The 18330-nt window shown below is 42.8% G+C and overlaps 5 protein-coding genes and 2 long non-coding RNA genes across 11 annotated transcripts in view; 2 read left to right on the forward strand and 5 right to left on the reverse strand.

Moving 5' to 3' along the window:
* The window catches only part of LOC108887032 (low affinity immunoglobulin gamma Fc region receptor II), a 42338-nt gene that overhangs the window by 4911 nt on the left and 19097 nt on the right, over positions 1–18330 (forward strand). The window lies entirely within an intron of this gene.
* Positions 7–2650, forward strand: LOC108887023 (uncharacterized). 3 transcript variants are annotated; one of them, XR_007813807.1, is made up of 3 exons: positions 7–1391; positions 1533–2348; positions 2507–2650. It is a non-coding gene; the product is annotated as an uncharacterized LOC108887023 (long non-coding RNA). The 3 variants fall into 3 exon arrangements; XR_007813809.1 differs by having other exon boundaries at positions 7–575; positions 1082–2348; XR_007813808.1 differs by having other exon boundaries at positions 7–216; positions 304–2348.
* Positions 4547–4938, reverse strand: LOC127142766 (uncharacterized). The gene is made up of 3 exons (XR_007813810.1): positions 4919–4938; positions 4737–4819; positions 4547–4691 (listed from the first exon to the last, which is right to left on the reverse strand). It is a non-coding gene; the product is annotated as an uncharacterized LOC127142766 (long non-coding RNA).
* LOC108887009 (coxsackievirus and adenovirus receptor homolog) overlaps positions 5305–18330 on the reverse strand; it is a 111991-nt gene continuing 98965 nt past the window's right edge. The window contains exon 5 of the mRNA XM_051072684.1: positions 5305–6114. Within this exon, the coding sequence (XP_050928641.1) occupies positions 5948–6114 (167 nt within the window). The 3' untranslated portion in view covers positions 5305–5947. The remainder of the gene's footprint in view (positions 6115–18330) is intronic.
* Positions 6170–18330, reverse strand: part of LOC108887033 (CXADR-like membrane protein) — a 41732-nt gene continuing 29571 nt past the window's right edge. Inside the window, exon 4 of the mRNA XM_051072688.1 lies at positions 6170–6359. Within this exon, the coding sequence (XP_050928645.1) occupies positions 6356–6359 (4 nt within the window). The 3' untranslated portion in view covers positions 6170–6355. The remainder of the gene's footprint in view (positions 6360–18330) is intronic.
* On the reverse strand, positions 9992–12233 carry LOC108887019 (V-set domain-containing T-cell activation inhibitor 1). Its single transcript, XM_051072691.1, has 3 exons — positions 11158–12233; positions 10692–11048; positions 9992–10547 (listed from the first exon to the last, which is right to left on the reverse strand). Exons 2-3 carry the CDS (start codon positions 11038–11040, stop codon positions 10345–10347), a joined length of 552 nt encoding a protein of 183 aa, XP_050928648.1. The 5' UTR covers positions 11041–11048; positions 11158–12233; the 3' UTR covers positions 9992–10344.
* LOC108887018 (uncharacterized) lies at positions 12583–15945 on the reverse strand. 3 transcript variants are annotated; one of them, XM_051072690.1, is made up of 3 exons: positions 15493–15945; positions 13501–13891; positions 12583–13422 (listed from the first exon to the last, which is right to left on the reverse strand). In XM_051072690.1, the coding sequence occupies exons 1-3, from the start codon at positions 15890–15892 to the stop codon at positions 13419–13421; spliced, it is 795 nt and encodes a 264-aa protein (XP_050928647.1). In that variant the 5' UTR covers positions 15893–15945; the 3' UTR covers positions 12583–13418. The 3 variants fall into 3 exon arrangements, with proteins under 3 accessions (XP_050928647.1, XP_050928646.1, XP_018537706.1); XM_051072689.1 differs by having other exon boundaries at positions 13526–13891; positions 15493–15893; XM_018682190.2 differs by lacking the exon at positions 15493–15945 and adding an exon at positions 14945–15125 and having other exon boundaries at positions 13526–13891.

Genomic DNA, 18330 nt, shown 5'->3' on the forward strand with positions numbered 1-18330 from the left:
GGAGATTAAAACAAGCACTGTCACTGTTTTTTCTGACAGTTTAGAGGCAGATGGATGAATGAATCCATCACAAAAACAACTCATAATGGATGGAGGTTAACTACAGCTTTAATTTACACTTTGGCATCACTGAATATAGACGTGTGTATTCAGTACGATGGTGTTAATGAAAATAAGACCAAAGAACATGAGCTCAGAGGAAGTAAAAACAATAAGGTGAATGAAATCAACAGGAATAAAACAGCATCTTATTATTCAGTGCTGAGATGACCTATAATAACCTGTAATATTTACGGTGTCCAGGTTTTTACAACCCTCTGGTATCCTTGAACGCATCACAGCGTGCGTCCGCCAATTACAGGTGCGTGACGTCAGACGCCAGAACGCTTTATTAGTCACGTGGGGACGACGTTGAATTTAAAATCCCGCGGTCGAAAGAGAAAAACCGAGTCCAGACGCCGGTTCACGTAAAAACAGCTTTCACCGGGTCTGTCACCGAGTTAAAGCTTCAGCTGACCTCAACTCACCCACAAGAGGAAAACCACCGGATCCGGTTCCTTTCTGACTCCGGTCAGGTGAGTTCGCTTCATTAACTCGTGTCTGTGACATGTTAAACTCTCTGAGTGTCGGCTTTTATTCCGTTTCCAACATTTTGCACGGTGTAAATGCAGAGGGACAGACCGTCTGTTCTCATTAGCTCTGACTCTGGATTCAGGAGGAGGATGTGATGTTAGTTAAAACACCTGAGCACGTGCAACAGCAGCTGCTGTGTGCAGCTTCATGGTGAGGTCAGTGTACCAGTGTTAAGACTTACCTGTTAACATGGCCGCCGACCGCCAAGCGGACGCCAAGCGGTGCGAGCCTAAAGCACGCGGTCTGATTTACTGAATCTCCAGTTTGTTTGCAGCAGATCGACAGAGAAGTTTTAAGACTCAGTTTGACTCATATGAATGAAATGCCCACCTGTTCGTTAGTTCCTGTTAAGATACTGTTCATGCACCAAAGTAAAAATTAGGAAATGAGCAACCTGTAACATTACAGGTTTAAGAGTTGACCCAGACTTTCTTTTCTTATTTAACAGAACTTCTGGAAAAGGCGAGACACTAAAACGAACTCGTCCAACTTTTTAAACTCCCTAGAAAGGTAAGTGACACCTGTGAAGTAGCTCAGTTAGTTAATGTCATTGCTGTCAGGATCCTGTTTGGTTCCTTAACTTCAGAGTCACATGTTTAATTTCACTGCACACTGGGAAAACAGATCTACAGTGTCTCCACATAATATCTTCATACACATCCTTTTTTTTTTTTCTTTTTCATTAACAGAACTGGGAAAGATGAGACTGGGAAAAACTCGTCCAACTTCATGTGGAACTTCAAAACTCACTCATAAAGGTCAGGGTCCTGTACTTAGCAAAGTAGCTGTTCAGTCAGATGTTTGATTTTACTGCACCCTGCGAACACAGATCTATAATGTGTCAGTGAGACTAACTTGTCTTTTTTTTTTTCTTTTTTCTCTTTTTTTTTTTTTTTCAGGTAATCTACGAACCAGTAAGTCTCATTTTTATTTTTACCCTGTCCCCTCGTGGCCGCTGAGCCTCTTGTTTTTCCTGTCATGGCTGCCGCGTCATGACAATCTATTTGGCTTCAAATGTTTTTTGGCTTTTTACCGTGTGTTGTTTCTACCAATGCTGTACCTATCTACTACTACTATCAGTATTGTGGCAGCATGTTGGTCCAACATGGCTGCCAGTTAGTTTGCGCATCCAATTTAAACATGGCTGCCCATTCATTCACCCGATCGGCATGACAGTCTGAGCATTTAGTACTTGATGGCAGATGAGTCAAGCCTTAGTTTTTAGCCTCCACTGGCTTGTGTGTGTGGTTTTTATACAGTGATATGATGGTGATGGTAATGGAATTTGTATTATTCTTTAATTCAGTGTTTTTGGATGGCTGCTGTGGCTGCCTGCTTAGGTCTCTCTAGAGTAAGGCTGAACCAAGTACAGTATCCAAATTGCAGTTTGAATTTTTTCCATCAGTGTTAAGTCTGTAAGTTATGATGCTTATCATTCTTAATTTAAAAATTGCTGTTTGAAAAGTTACTATACAATAACTTTGAATTACTGTTTAAATTTGTGTTTAGCCACTTGCTACCTTTTTAACGGACAACATTGCATGCTAACATCACACAACTGAAACCCCTATTGCAGTGGCCTGCCATCAGCCCATCCACTCCTGTCCAACATCACCATGTATTCATTCATCCCAGGTGCCCCCCCCACACCCCTCCAAGTCCCCACATACCTTCATCCATCCCAACCCAACAATTTTAGATGTACCCACACTGAGGTTTGCGTCTTTGTTGTTATTTTTTTTATTATTTTTAGGCCACTGTGCCATCTCCCATCTATCCCTCACTCTTTTGTCATGGCCATTGGGCCAATCTAACGATCTATCCATTTCCTCGTTCATCCATCCAACCCCACCCCACCCGTCCCCAGACCAAGGTTTGCGTCTTTGTTTGTTATTTTTTTTATTATTTTTAGGCCACTGTGCCATCTCCCATCTATCCCTCACTCTTTTGTCATGGCCATTGGGCCAATCTAACGATCTATCCATTTCCTCGTTCATCCATCCAACATCCCCCCCCCCCCCCCCCCCAGTCCACACAGAGATTTGTGTCTTTTTTTTTTTTTTTTTTTTTTTTTTTTTTTTTGGGTTTTGTTTTTTTAGGCCGCCGTGCCTTCTCATTTATCCCTCACTCATCCTTTTTAGTTGTTTAGATGACTTCTACACTCCTGTCATGTTGTTTACCAGTCTACAGATCTGTCTACGCATCTTAAGTTCTCTCTGTCTGCACATGTCCTGACAGAATCAGTGATATTTGGAGCAAGCTTTTGTATGTTTTAGCTAATGTGATCAGAACCAGTATTCAATGAACCAGGACTTGCTAATGCTACAGAGAACACGGTTAGCAGAGTCGACTCACATTATACAAGAAGGCAAGGCTTTTCTCCTTCCCCTTCTTCTCTGTGTGTGAGGAAGTCCATGCTGTCAGTAAAGTTGTTGGAAATTTAGACTGCTGTTGAGTTGTGTGCCACAGTTGTCCAAAACTAGACAAGGATCCATCTGGTTTTGTGAATCAGCTGACTAGTGTACGATCTTAACAGCATACCACGAAGACACATCTGCTGATGTCAACATGATTTGGTGATGTAGATCAAACTAGAGTTATAAGTTTGCTCCAGACATTGCTGAGTTTGTCAGGACACGTCCACACAGAGAACCTGAGGTCTGACTTTGACATTGCTTGGTTAGTGTCTCTGAACAACTTCTGAAGACAAGTCGTTCAACAGTGTCAGAAATCAGATGTGTAGACACAGACCTGTAGATTGTATGTTGATGAGTCTGTTTGAACCATTTGGGTGAATCAGGGTCAAACATTTCAAGTTGTTGCTCGGTCAGTGGTAGACGGCCTCATCTTAACAAACGTACAGATATAAGGCTGAGTCACACACTTACTGATAACTGCAGCACTGAATGTTGAAGGATTAATGCAGAGGAAAACATTCAACACTGCGCTTGTCTTTTTGGCTATGTGGTTGTCTCTCCTTGCTTGTCTTTGTGTGTTTCCCTGTCTGTCTTGGTGTCTGGGTGGGTGTTGCTGGGGGAAGCTCTGTCCTTCAGAGTATGGCCATGGTGGCCACTCTGAGCAGCACGTTGCTCCAGCGCTGGAAAGGGGTCCTGAAAGTCTGATGCTGAAATTGCGACTTTTCTCGCAGGCTGGTAAGTAAACGGCTATTAATGTTAACACCAATCTACCCTAAGCTTTGCTGTAAAGATTCTAATACTTAAGTCTTTACAACATCTTGCCATTCCTGCAATGACCCTTAATCTGTACAAAAAGCACTTGTCAGGATGTCCAACCAATGCATAGGCCCTAACTTATGTGGTCACAAATTTAGTTTACAATAGTACAGATATGTTTAAACACAAAGATTTGTGTTCTGCAGAATTGGATTAATCCACTCAAAGAACTAAGGCCTTGTTAGAAATGATAAATTGCAGTGAAAATAATGCATCTCATTCAACCTTTTTGGCTGAATAGTTGAAGGATCCATAAGATGGAGGCTGCAGTCAGTTCATTAGTTTCCTGTGCTGCCAGAGAAATCAGTGAGGGATCTGGGGCCACAGAAGTTGCATCTTGCATAACTGAAGAAGAGGAAGGCCAAGTTGTACAAACCCTCCTTGATGACTATGATGCCTCTACACCACATGATCTCCCAAGATAAGTTATTTTTCAGATATTATCCATTTCTGTTTTAATCTTTGCTTTCTTTATACTGATGGTAATTAATATGCTGATGGTAATTGATTATTTTTCTTTGACTTGGACATTCAAGCTGGAGGAAGGCTGGACCTGAGCTCACCAAGCCCTGCATGCTGCCTGGATGTCTGGACATCACGCTGAAGGACCAGGCCGAACATCACAAGATGCTCTGCAAACCACGGGATCCAGTTCTTCCTCTGCTGACATTATTCTTTCATGCTGTTTCAAATTGTATTCTCCCCAAGACAACCTGACTTAGCTTGACTTAATGTGACATTACTTGACTTCACACTTATGTCACATAAAACTTATAACCAAAAACCTTACAAAACAAAAACCTCAAACCTTTATAAAACAAAAACCTCCAACCTCACAAAACAAACCTCAAACCTTACCAAAACAAAAACCTCACAACACAAAAACCTCAAACCTCACAAAACTAAAACCTCCAACCTCACAAAACAAACCTCAAACCTTCCAAAACAAAAACCTCACAACACAAAAACCTCAAACCTCACAAAACTAAAACCTCACAACACAAAAACCTCAAACTTCACAAAACAAACCTCCAACCTCACAACACAAAAACCTCAAACTTCACAAAACAAACCTTCAACCTCACAACACAAAAACCTCAAACTTCACAAAACAAACTTTAAACCTCCAAAACAAAAACCTCAACTTTACCAACCAAACTCGAAACCACAAAGCAAACCTCAAAGCCTTACACAACCAAAAACCTCACACCAAAACTTGACCTGTCTTGGGGAATCTATGTATTTTTATTTGCAGGATGTATTTGTGATGTCATCAAAATGTATTATCTGAACAACATGTATGATTTTCTGTTAACTAAAATCATTGTTTCTCAAGTTGGTTGTTGTCTATTTAATGACAGAAAAATTAAACCCGATTCACTTAAAAACCAAAAACAACTGAACTGGTCAGTGGAGCTGATAAACAAGACACATTCACTCATCCTGAAGAATTCTTTATTTGAAATGAAGAACTTACAGCAGCAGCCAATAAACATCCCACAAGTCGTTAAAAAAATACACAACTGGGACCAATACAGTCACAAGTTGAATTTTATAAGTAACATAATTTATCCTTAACATTGTGCTCTGTCAGTTTGTCTTCAAGTTCAGTTCAGCTGTTTGGATATTTGATGAAGCTTCGTTCATCAGTGAAACAATGTCCTGTTGGTGACCAAGAATGCTGTCTGTCCAAACTGAAGTCCTTCTCTATGTATGGACTTGCATTTGCACACAGCAGAGAATCACTTATACTGCAAATGTTCAGCGGCCTTTCTCAGCAGTGCAGTGCTGTAAGGAACACAAAGAGCCCAAGGTGTTGACCCTGGGCTCCAAACATCCCAGATCCAATCCAATCCAGCATCTGTGGGATGATCTGGATCTGGCAACCAACAGGACCCAAAACATCTGCTGCCAACGGGAGCAGCTGACTTCCTAATTTTACTGTGTTGTGTAAAATACAAACCCTCCTCCACAATAAAAGCTCAGAGAGTGAGATTAGACAGCGCTCTTGAACAGGATGGTTTGAATCTTGCGTTGAACATTCTTAAGATCTCATGAACAACAACATTACTGTAAACATTTCATGCCTGACCAGGAAGCTGAGAATGCCGTTTTCTGCAGATCATAACCCCAACAATAATACCAGCAACAGCAAACACACCAACTATCAGACCAGCTGTCAGTACAAAATGCCCACCCTTGTTCCCTCCAGCCTTGTGTCCTCCATCTTCACTTCCATCTGTGTGAGCTGCAGAGGTAGAAGCAGGTGTGAGGTATCAGTGTCAGGTAGGTGATGACTGAAGAACAGAACAGAATCCATTTCCTCTTCAAACTCCTGTCAGACATTATCTACTGCACTTTGATCACATCACTCATACCAGCTGTTTTCTACAAAGTCTCATCAACAACATCTTTAGAAAACACCAACATCTGATCTGTGATCAGCCTTCACTCTCACATCAACAACCAGGAAGCTGCTGCTCCAAAGCTCACCTGAGTCTGTGACCTTCAGGATGATGGTGCTGATGAGATCAGGAGCACTTCCTGTCTTGTTGGAGACAGTGGAGATAATTCGACACTCGTACGTTCCAGTATCCTGGTCAGTGATGTTCTTCAGCATCACCGAGACATCTTGATCCTTCATGGATTCATCTCTCAGCTCCACTCGACCATGAAAAGACGGATGCTGGTAGTTTTCATAAGAACGGTCATGGCGGTAGAAGAAGACATAACCCTCTGATTTCAGGTCAGGTCTGATCCACTCTAACAGTGTGATGGTAGAGTCTCTGGGACCCTGGCACTGAAGGAGGACAGTTTCTCCAGGCCTCTCTTTCAGCTCTTGTTGGTCTAAAAAGAAAAAGCAGACATAAGTAGAGCTAAAAACTTATTAATTCAGATCTTTAAGAAAAATATTCCGGTTTGTTGCACAGAACCATTTGGAGTGCTTCCTTGGAAACTGGAAAAGTGCAGGCACTCTCAAAAAATACTTGGCAGATGATTAAATGTACCATCAACACAGGTGTGTCAAGGTCAGTCAGGAGAGTCCCCCTAAATCCTACACACAAAATCATCTAGGTTTCATAGAAAATGCGATGAAGAATTTGACGAAGCAACAGAAGTAAATGAAGAATCCCTTTCTTACAGCTTATGTTGATGACAGACAAACCTTCTGTAAAAAGAAGCCTCCTGATGCTGCTTGTTGATTTTCTTTCTTGTTGCCGACACATGAGACACAATGCATGTTAATTTTTTAACAATGTCAAACAAATATGTTGACTTGTGTTAAGGCTTCTTCTTCCAGAAACATTGGGGAAAAAAAAGACCACAACAACTTTTCCTGAGCTTGACACAGGCAGGTACTTATGGCACAGTAATCATCTGATGCTGAAGTTAAGGGGGGAAGTTAAAATAACCTCCAACCAAAGAGGAAGTCAGGCCTGGTTTGAGCCTCATGAGTAAAATATGTTTCACAGTGTCTCTTCTCTGGCACATTTAGAAAACATTTAACAAATGGATCAATGATGTGACGCCAACATTTCCTATCTGTCTGACTGCATTTAAAAAGATTCAGATTCCTCTCCTGACATAAAGCTCTGATCTCTCACTGAAACAAATGAATGGTACATTTTTTCCAGTTTTATGTGATTCACAGGAAAGATAAATCTGTGAACTACATTTAAGAAACAGACTGTCATTGTTCACAAAAAGAAATGCAAATACTTTCTTGTTCAACACTTAAAAATCACAGAACTTGTAAAAATGTTAAGGAAATGAATTCATTTTGAGATAAGTCACACAAAATGTCCTCACTTCCCAAACATGATCCACAGAATGTGAGTAGATATTTTTAGCTGCCTCACAGTTCACACACGGAGCGCTGCAGGAGCCATAGGCTTTAACTTTACAACCAGATCTGATCTTAAAAACTGAACCACAAAACTGTGGAATTCAATACTTGATGAAAACGTTGTGCTGAACAGTCGACACACACACACACACACACACACACACACACTCATGAGGATAAATCAAGAGACAATGTAATTACTAATTAACCCTCTGTGTCAACAGAGCAGAGTCCAGGAATGTGATCAGACATCACACACACACATACACACACACACACACACACACACACACACACACACACACACACACACACACAGCTCACCTGCAAAAGCAGACACAGCAGAACAGATAAAGACCCAGCAGAGAGTGACTGAGGACAGATGTGCGTTCGCCATGTCGCTGTCAAACTGTGACGCGTGGCGGAGGAAGACACCTGAGTCTCATTCAGCTTCCGCAGAGCTGAGTGTAATACCCGCTTCAGCTGCTGGTGTGATGTGCTGTCATAGAGTGGCCGGTTCTCTTTTATTGCTTCCTGTCTCGCTCAGGCAGGAAGCAGCAGCAACAGTCAACAAAACTCACCTTTTCTCACGATTTCTCGATCTCGTCATATCCAGATTTCTTCAGACAGTTTGGGGTCGTTACTCTGCGCTCAGCGCGGACCCCTGAGAGGACCGGTGCGTCCTCTGGATTCAGTTGGACTTCTCGTGGCTGCACCGCCTCTTCCTTCACCGCCCCACCTTTCCTCTCGTGCGTCCTTCACGGACTGCACCGTTAACCGACATCTGACCCGACATGGTGACCCGGTAACTCAACATAACCTGACAGGTGAACTTCAGAGGGTGGAGATTAAACACCTGCTGATTACTGACCAATCAGATCAGAAAACAATAAAGTGACAGATAATAGAGATCAATAGGTGCTTTGTATGTGGGCAGCAGACATCAGAGGGTGGAGCAGTGACAGAGAGCAGCCAGCAGGAGGCAGCACAGACCACAGCACCTCATCAGGGTGAGGCAACAGTTTACCACAAAGAGTGTGAGCCCTGAAGTGTCTCAGTCCTGATCCTGGTCCTGGTCCACTTCTCTAAACACTGAGAGCTTCCTGTTTACCTCAGTCATCAGAGGAGAAGTGTGTGTTTTGTAATGCACAGAAACACCACAGACACACAGTCAGTCTGTGTGAGGATGAGGATTTTAAACTTCCACTTCCTGAACATCTGTGTGACTGATTTCACAATGGCTCAGCGTCTCTGCTCTGCGTGTTTGGCCGACAGCCATCAGATACAGAGATAATGTAACAGTCTGTTCAGGGTGGAGTGTTTTCATGTGTGAGGTGAACAGAGAGGAGGTTTTTACTGCACAGGCTGCAGACGTCTGTCGGCTGTGGAGTTTATTTCAGCTGGTTTTTGTTAGGGTTTTAGGGTTTTGTTAGGTTTTATTGGAGTTAGTCACCAGTCTGTCACACACACAGACACACAACCACTGCTGGAGAAAATCATGAAGACTCCACTCTGAAAACCCCCAACCTTCCTAAGCCCTGCTGCTGTGGTTCAGCTTCAGGACTCAGTGAAGGTTCAGGACAGACAGTGGTCTCAGTTACATAAGAGAGAAGTGATGGTGTTGTGGTGTGCGTTCTCTGTTGAAACATGTGGTGTTCACGCTCTGCACTCGTGGCAGCAGAGTTACCATCACGTGACACACACACACAGCTGATAATGCTTTTTATATTGAAGTTGTTGAGGGCTGACTTCAGAGCATTCACAGCTTCAGACGAACATCCAGCAGCTGGACCTCACTGAGCTGCAGTGAATCAAACTCAAACTCTGCAGCATCTGTGCACTGAGCTGCACACTGACTGTTTACAGTGCAGCAGCAGATCACTGTAATTTACAGAGGGAGTAAACACACCATTAGTCTTACAGTCAGCTCAAGCTGTTGTTAAACTGTCTGACTGAAGCTTAACTTCAGTCAAATGAGCGTACAAGAGTTCCACCTTCCTCTGAAGGTCTGTGGTGTTTTACACAATTCCATCCTGTTACAGTTCATAACCAGTTTTAGTCAGGTCAAGGTTTACTGTGTATAGAGCATTAACCTCAGTAACACTATCTCTACATATAGTTCAGTGTGCAGAGCAGCAGAGAGATTGAGACGACCTGCACCGGCCTGTGATGAGCTGGTCCTCTGAGGCTGCCTGGGCGTGTTTCAACACGTGAACATAACACACACAAATCCAACTCATTCACATTATTACCAAAGGTTTTATCAAAAAATGAAACATTAAAAATATACATGTATTTATTCCTGAAAAAACATTTAACACATGAAACAGAAGAAAAAAGTCACATTGGTGTAAAAAGCTGTGAAATTACAGTAAAACATAAAATCAATGATATGAAATAGCAACTGTGATCTGTTTACTACGACAGCTATATAGTTTAATACATTTAAAGTCAGTACAGAAAAGTTACTCTCCAGTTTGTTTGTTGCTGGAAAGGTTCAGTTCGTCCTCGTGGTTCAGGACCTCGCTCATGAATCTCAGTCAGTTTTGGTTTTAAAACGTGTTTTTGAGTGAACGGACCCTTTAAAACATATGTTCCTGTTTCTCTGTAACAGCAGCAGATAGTTACAGGTCACACCACCTGACTGTCTTCACCATCACAACTCATCTCACCTGAGGACCGCCGTGAAGTCCGCTGTGTCCGTCTCTTAGCTTTTAATAAGTTCACACAAAAACTACTGGCAATACCAACAACGATAAGCACGCCAACAATCAGACCCACTATCAGTCCAAGACCCTGGTTCCCTCTGACCATGTGTCCTCCAGCGTTGTTACCTGCAGATCAGAACCAGGTGTGACGGATCAGTGTCAGTAAGGTGAAGACTGGAGAACAACAGAATCCATTTCCTCTTCAAACTACCAACTCACCTGAGTCTGGACTCTACTGACTCACCATGAGTCTGGACTCTACTGACTCACCTGGATATGAAACTGACAGGTTGATGACGCTCATGACCACAGTCTGTGTTCTGCCATTGAGTTCCATCCTGTTGGTGATAATTCGACACACGTACGTTCCAGTGTCTTTGACGTTGACGTTCCTCAGAATCACAGCGACGTCTCCGTCCTTCATGGATTTATCTCTCAGCTCCACTCGACCACGAAACAACGGAAGCTGGTAGTTTTTATAAAGTTGGTTGTTACGGTAGAAGAAGACGTGACCGTGTGCCCTCAGGTCAGGTCTGATCCACTCTAACAGTGTGATAGGAGAGTCTCTGGGACCCTGACACTGAAGGAGGACATCTTCTCCAGGCCTCGCTCTCAGCATGAGCTCAACTAAAGAGAAAAAGCAGAAAAGAACAAACACAAATCATATTACACCTGAGAACTTTATGGAAACATCTCTAAGCAGATTAATGCAGTGTTTAGTGAAAACAGAGCTGACCTGTGTCTCCACATTCATTTGGAGACAAGGCTGCAGTGGAGCTTCAACAGCGTTTACTCCATTTTTGTCTTCAGGAAAACTAATGATGTTGTATTTATCCACCTCCCATCAGTAACATAATCCCAGTGGACGATGGAGGTCAGACAGTCATCTGCTGAATTTAGCCCTTAAACGTGACGATTTCTCTTTGTAATATCACATTTGTTTGGTGTGAAAACCCTGTTCATCTGCTCTTCAGTAAGAAAGCTTTACAGTTTTAAAAGTCACGAAACAGAGAACCCTGGTTTTCCAGGGGTTTTCTCTGAGAATGAAGGTTTTTTCAGTGAAACAGTCCCTTCATGTCCTCAGAGTGATGAACTGTCTGGATTTGTTTCTTATCTGTGCGACATATAAAACCCAGTCCGTCTGAATCTGAAGGTGTCTGTGATTTTTTAAACTGAACATTTTGGAGGTTTTGAACTGTTGGTCGAACTGGAGAAGGATCCTGGAAAACCAGGTTGGATGTTTTTCAGTACTTCCTGACAATGAACCCATTGATCCAAACAAGAAGAACATCAGCAGGTTGATCAGTAATCAATGATAAATCAAGGTCAGAGGAGGGAGAGACGTCTGAGCTGCTGTAACCAGCTCATTACAGAGCATCAGCTGAGTTGAAGCTGCAGTGTTGATCCACAGAGAGACGACGGCTGGAAACATTAACATCCACCCACACAGTGCTTTAACTTCACAGCAGCGTCTTCTCCCACTCTGTTCTCACCGACGAGGTCCAGACATGAACCACTTTGACTTCAGATTATTGACGATAAACTTTATTTTCACTCGAAGAACAACACTCCACCAAACACCATCAGAACTGTGTAATGCTGTAAATAACAACCAGGTAAATGATGATGATGATTCTAACTCAGTTATTGTGAAGCAGCTTCACAGTCTGACAACATGCATCGTCTGCATCAGACTGTCGGGTCTAAAATATTTGCATTAACATGTTTTATGTGTCGTTAGAACCCTTTTCAAACACACACACACACACACACACACACACACACACACACACACACACACACACACACACACACACACACACACACACATGCAGCTCACCTGCAGCTGCAGGAGCCTGACAGAAGATCAGGAGGTTTAAGAGGAAAAGCATGAAAAACATTTCTGCAGAAAATTCCACAAGAAGCGAGTTGTTGTTGAGCTGAGGGTCTGGGGTCTGCAGGAGGAGGAGGAGGAGGAGGAGGGGTTAGTCTGCTTGTCATTAACTGTAACCTGAAGCTGGATTCGGTTCTGTCAGAGGCTCAGGACCGCCCCTCCTCACAGAGTTCATAATGTTCAGTTTCAGAGGATGAAGTCTGAGCTGCTGCATCACACACAGCTGTTTGAAGATCGACAAAGTTTTCATTGGAAAAAAGAAACATGTTGAAAACTAAAATTTATTAATGAAAGCAGAACAGAGTGATTTAATCCATAAAGACAAAAAATTAACAACACAATCTGTACACACAGGACAAACAGTGAAATAGAAATGTATTATGTACAGGAAATAAACACATTAAAAACATCAGCTGATCCCTGAACAGTGAGAAGCTCTTCTAACACAGTGGTTTAACCTTTTAAAGTTCTCCCTGGGTTATGATTTGAAATGCAACTTGGAAAAATGTAACACAGGATTTCACAGGACTTGATTTAGATTTTGAAGTTAATTTCTAGTGTTTTGATTTTATATTTGACGTGACCTTATTTTATGATAAATTATTATACAGTTTAGCATAGTTACATTAAAGTTAGTAACAGAAAATGAAAGTTACTCCACTGAATAGAAGTGAAAGTGCTGAGGGTTGTTATACATTGCACATGTCCATATAATTTGGTCACAGATTCTGTCCTGCCCAGCTGATTCTCTCTGGTTTAAAATGGAGGAAACTTTGCAGTCAACCACATCAATGCAAAGAGCAGGTACAGATCTATAAAACACAAACCTTCCTCCAAAATAAAGGCTCAGACGGAGGATGAGCTGAGAGACTGTTCCAAAGATTTCACCATCATCAGCGTTACTGTCAACATTTCATGCCATGACGCCGCCATATGACGGCTCTCTGTTTTCTTTACGTTTTCTACAGATCATATAACCAACACCAACAATACCAGCAACAACGAACACACCAACTGTCACACCCACTATCTGCATAGAAGGTCCTCCTTCATTCCCTCTGTCTGTGATCAGTTTGTCAGTGTCTGCTCCAGTCACCACGTTTTCACCTGCAGAACAGAACCAGGGGTCAGTGTCAGGAAGGTGACGACTGAAGAACAACACAATCCATTTCCTCTTCAACTGACCTGAGTCTGGACTCTACCAACTGACCTGAGTGTGTAACTGTTAGGTTGATGAGGTCCCTGACCTCTTTGTACGTTCTCTCATTTCCCTCCATTGCGCTGCTGATAATTCGACACTCGTACGCTCCAGAGTCCTGGTCAGTGACGTTCTTCAGAATCACAGACATGTCTCCGTCCTTCAAGAGGGATTTATCTCTCAGCTTCACTCGACCACGGAAAGACGGATGCTGGTAGTTTTCATAAGGACGGTCGTTGCGGTAGAAGAAGACGTAACCGTCTGACTTCAGGTCAGGTCTGATCCACTCTAACAGTGTGATGGTGGAGTCTCTGGGACCCTGACACTGAAGTGTTACGTCCTCTCCAGGCCTCACTGTCACCTCTCTAGGTCTCTGACCTGGAAAGAAACAAGCAGGAAAAAACTATTAGAAAGCTAAAGCCTGAAAACCTTTAACTGAGAGCAGATAAATCCAAACAGCTGGACAGAGCGGCTGTGGACACTCAGCCGAGGACTGAGTCCTTATTTCACTCATCATATGTCTAATATATGAAAAACATGGACGAGCTGACAAGGTGAAAAACTTTAACAGCAGAGGCTCTGAAATGATTCAGTCCAGCTGAAACTAACTGAGTCATCTCTGCAGTTCTGACACAGCATCTTCACTGAAACAAGAGATCTCTGCTTCCAGAGCTGAAACGATCAATCGCTTGATCGATCAGGTGATTGTCAGGGAGGAGAACGTCTCTGTGATTTCATGATTTCACACTGAATCCTGGAAAGAATCCATTAACCAGAAGAAGAGAGAAACATCAGTGATGAATAATAGATACAGCACAGTCAGAGAATGACAGACTGTCACCACTGAGGAGGCAGTTTGACAGTTGTTGTTTTTGTTCAGTTCAGCCAATCACAGAGAGCATGAGGGCGGCAGTGTTAACGGTCTCCCACAGTGTTTACAGCAGCAGCCTGTGTTTGTGTGTTGTTCCAGTAACAGAACAAAATACTTTCACTTTCCCCTCTGAGGATTAGGAGTGTTCCACGTCTTCACATTCACATTCAAACATTCAAAGACATTACAAACATGGAGTGAGAATAATAACACAACAACAGAGAAATAGTTTGTGTCAGTTTCTGTCGAGCAGCTTCAACAAACTGTCTCTGAGTTCAAAGGTCAAACAGTTCAGTCTGTTTATCTTCTCTCCTCTGATTGTCAACACGTCTTTTAGAGCAGTCACACAACAACACGACAACAGGACAACAACATGTCTATCTGTCATAGTTTGTGTATGTGTCATTGACAGCTGGCAGGAAGTCCACACACACACACACACACACACACAAACACACACACACACACACACACACACACACACACACACACACACACACACACACACACACACACAGGACAGACAGACAGACAGACAGACAGGTATATAAATAGCTCACCTTCTGCTGCAGAGTCCTGAGACAGGATCAGGAAGCAACAGACTAAAACCACGAAAGACATTTCTGCAGGAAGCTCTGAGCAAACTGAGAGGTTGTTTCAGCTGAGTCTGATCTACTGTTTGCACTCTGTAGGGAGGGGGGCAACGTGACTGTGCAACGTGACGAACTACGTTCACAGACATTCAGAGGCCTCCAGCACCATCTGCTGTTCGGTCTGCGGTGAGACAGCTGAGGAGCTGACGGGACGGTGAGACATAGATAAGAGACTTTATTTATCCCATTTGTGGGAAATTCACATGTTACAGCAGCAAGAAACAAGGGTGATTAAAATAGAAAAATAAAAATAAAAAATATAAGAAGGCACAGAAGTAACCAAGTTAAAGTGCAGCAGTCAGCATTAGAAAAGTCTCTGTAATAAATAGAAAATGTGCAGTCGTAGGAGAAATGGTGACAATCATGTTGGACATGTTTGGAGCCTCACTGATGGAGACAGACAGACAGAGACAGACAGACATCATCAGTAACCTGGGTCCTCACCCTGTCCTCACCGCGCTCTCTGCTCTCTGACAGCCGTCTGGTCTCTCTCTCCGCCGGGCTGCAGCCGGACTCCTCTCCGCTCTCAGAGCGCGATAATCCGGATCGTTCCGTCCGCCTCCGTCGGTATTTTCCGGAGGGTCTGACTTCACTCAGCATCAGAACAGCACAGACCAGTGTGGAATAATCCTCTGAATACGGGACCTGTACCCCCCCTCTGTGAGACCCCATCACACCGGTCAGACTGACTCCGCGTGTGTGGAGGTGGAGACCTGTGCTCTGTGCTGAAGGGGCTTCAGGTCCCATGGGACGAACACGGAAGCTGCGGACATGAGTTACTCTGAACCGACAGGAGGAAGTTTCTCTGTTTTCATCAATAAATAACGAAAAGAAGAAGAAACAGAGCAGCAACATGTTTCCATGTTGATTCTCAGTTGAACAACTTTGTCTGCAACATTTTAATAAAACAACAAACACTGTTTAACTCCTCTCTGATGTGACAGCAATGTTTAAATGTAGTTACCACAGGACTCCAGCAGGGGGCGCTTCCTCCTCAGTCACTGCAGACGAGCTGAGCAAAGTTTGCACCTGAGCATCTTTCATTTAACAAATTCAACTAACAAAATAATAAATGTACTGAGTGAGTGTGAGGACTCTTCAGTGTCAGTGGTTCAGGAGCAGACGTCCCCTCCTCCAACACAAACACAGCAGCTGATTAAATCCAGTAAAACCTCTGAATGAAACCTGTTCAGGTTAAAATCAGAGTTTTTCTGATGGAGTTTGGTGGAGCTGCTGCTAACGTTAGCTCAGCTTGTTTCTCTGATAACTTCACACCCAGATGCCTGACGACTAAAAACCTTCATCTGGTTAAAATATAAAATTGATGTAAGCAGAGTAAAACAAATGAGAATTAAAACTGGAACAGAAAGTCAGTTTTGATGTTTCAGGCCACAGCACTGACACACACACACACACACACACACACATACACACATACAGAGGATGTGACTCCAACAGTCGACCAGTTGAAAAAGACGTTACTCCGGTTCTTCAGTCTTCAGGTCCGAGCTGCTGAGCCCAGCTTCACAGACATTATCACCCAGTATCAGTGTGTGTTCAGTGGCTGATGTTGTGGTTGTTTCTGTCGTGTGTCTCTGATGTTTTATAGAAAAAATACTGATTACATCATTTCCTCTGAAAACAGAATGAAGTTGAATTCCTTGTTTGTATATTTTATTCTTTATTTTCAGGTAAAAAATTCTGATAAAATGTTTTTGCAGCAGTTTTCTTTGTGTTTGTTGCTTCATATTTGAGCAGATTTACTGAAAATAAATGACCTCCTTTTTTCATGTTTGCTTCTGAAGACAAAACCACAGCTACTGAACTCACCTCCACAGAGGAAGGGGGTGGGTTCAGCTGCACAGACGGAAAAAAGAGTCTTTCTCTCACATTACTGTGATACGATGGGACAGACATCTGGTCTGAAGCTGCTCTGTAAGTACAACCATTGTTTCATCATATTTGTAACAGAGTTCAGAGACAGGAGGAAGATTTAGTTTAACAATCAGAAAACTTGATAAAAAACAACAGGGAAATGTGATTTTATTAAAAACACAAACGAGAGAGAAAAATACGCGACAAACTTTACTTTCTGATATGAACAGCAAAGAGAAATGAACTGTCCGATTTGATGAATTCACTTTGCCAAATTATACCAGTAAACGAGTGAAGACAGGAAGAGTTTCAGACTGAAAAGAAAAGCACAGGTGACTGTCTCCGTCTTCTTCTTCTTCTTCTTCTTCTTCTCCAGATTCTTGTCTTAAATGAAAACATGCACAACAAGAGTTTTAACCTTTTTTCTACACTGGTGATTAAACTTTGTAAAATGTTGAGTTAATGAGGAATGGTGCAGATAAACCTCAGCAGTGTTAAACGACAATATCACCTCCTCCCACACACCACATCCTGCTACAACAAGACCTTTATTTTGAAGGTTAAAAACCTTTAAAAGGTTCATCCTCAGGTCTGGTCTGTGGTCACAGCTCCACGTTCTTCAGATCCACCTGCAGAAGCTTCTTACACTTTTCATCATGATTCGTCGGTCGTTTTAAATCTCAGACTAACAGGTCATTTCTCTGTAGTTCTGACGTCACTGCTGAGCTGCTCAACAAACCAAGGTCAGTAAACTTGTTATATGACATGAAACTGTTGAAATTAAGCTTCTGTCCAGGAGACTGCTGAAGCTGTGTAAGTGGGTGGGGAAGGTCAGGTGAGCGGGAGGGTCTGGAGACACTGTGGTGGATGGATGGGGCCTGTTCACAGACTCTGATACAGGAGAAAATTAGCAATTACCTGCTCAGGTTTCAATCAGACCAGAGAGATCCTTTGGCGGCCATGTTTGAATGGGACAGTCAAATAGATAAGATGTTGTATTCTAAATAACAGTAATTAGATTTCAATGGTCTTTGGTCAAATGTCACTGCACAAAACAAGTTCTATGCTCCAAGACAAATGTGTGTTAAACCTCATGTTAGGACATTTTTGTGATGCTAAATATTTGTGACTCAAAATAAAACAATGTCCCTCTCAGCTCGTCTGACTGTGAGTCCCAGCAGATCTCAGATGTTTGAAGGAGAGTTTGTCTCTCTGAGCTGTGAGGAGGACGACAGCTCTGCTGGATGGAGGCTGTGGAGGAACACAACCAAAGAAACCAGAGCTGAGTGTGATGACTGGGGAAAATCATCTGGTTCTTCCTGTAACATCAGCTCCATCCTCCCATTGGACAGTGGAGTTTACTGGTGTGAGTCCAGAGAGGGAGCAACCAGTAACACCATCAACATCAATGTCACTGG

Source organism: Lates calcarifer, linkage group LG9 (genome assembly GCF_001640805.2).
Source record: "Lates calcarifer isolate ASB-BC8 linkage group LG9, TLL_Latcal_v3, whole genome shotgun sequence".
Lineage (NCBI taxonomy): Eukaryota > Metazoa > Chordata > Actinopteri > Centropomidae > Lates > Lates calcarifer.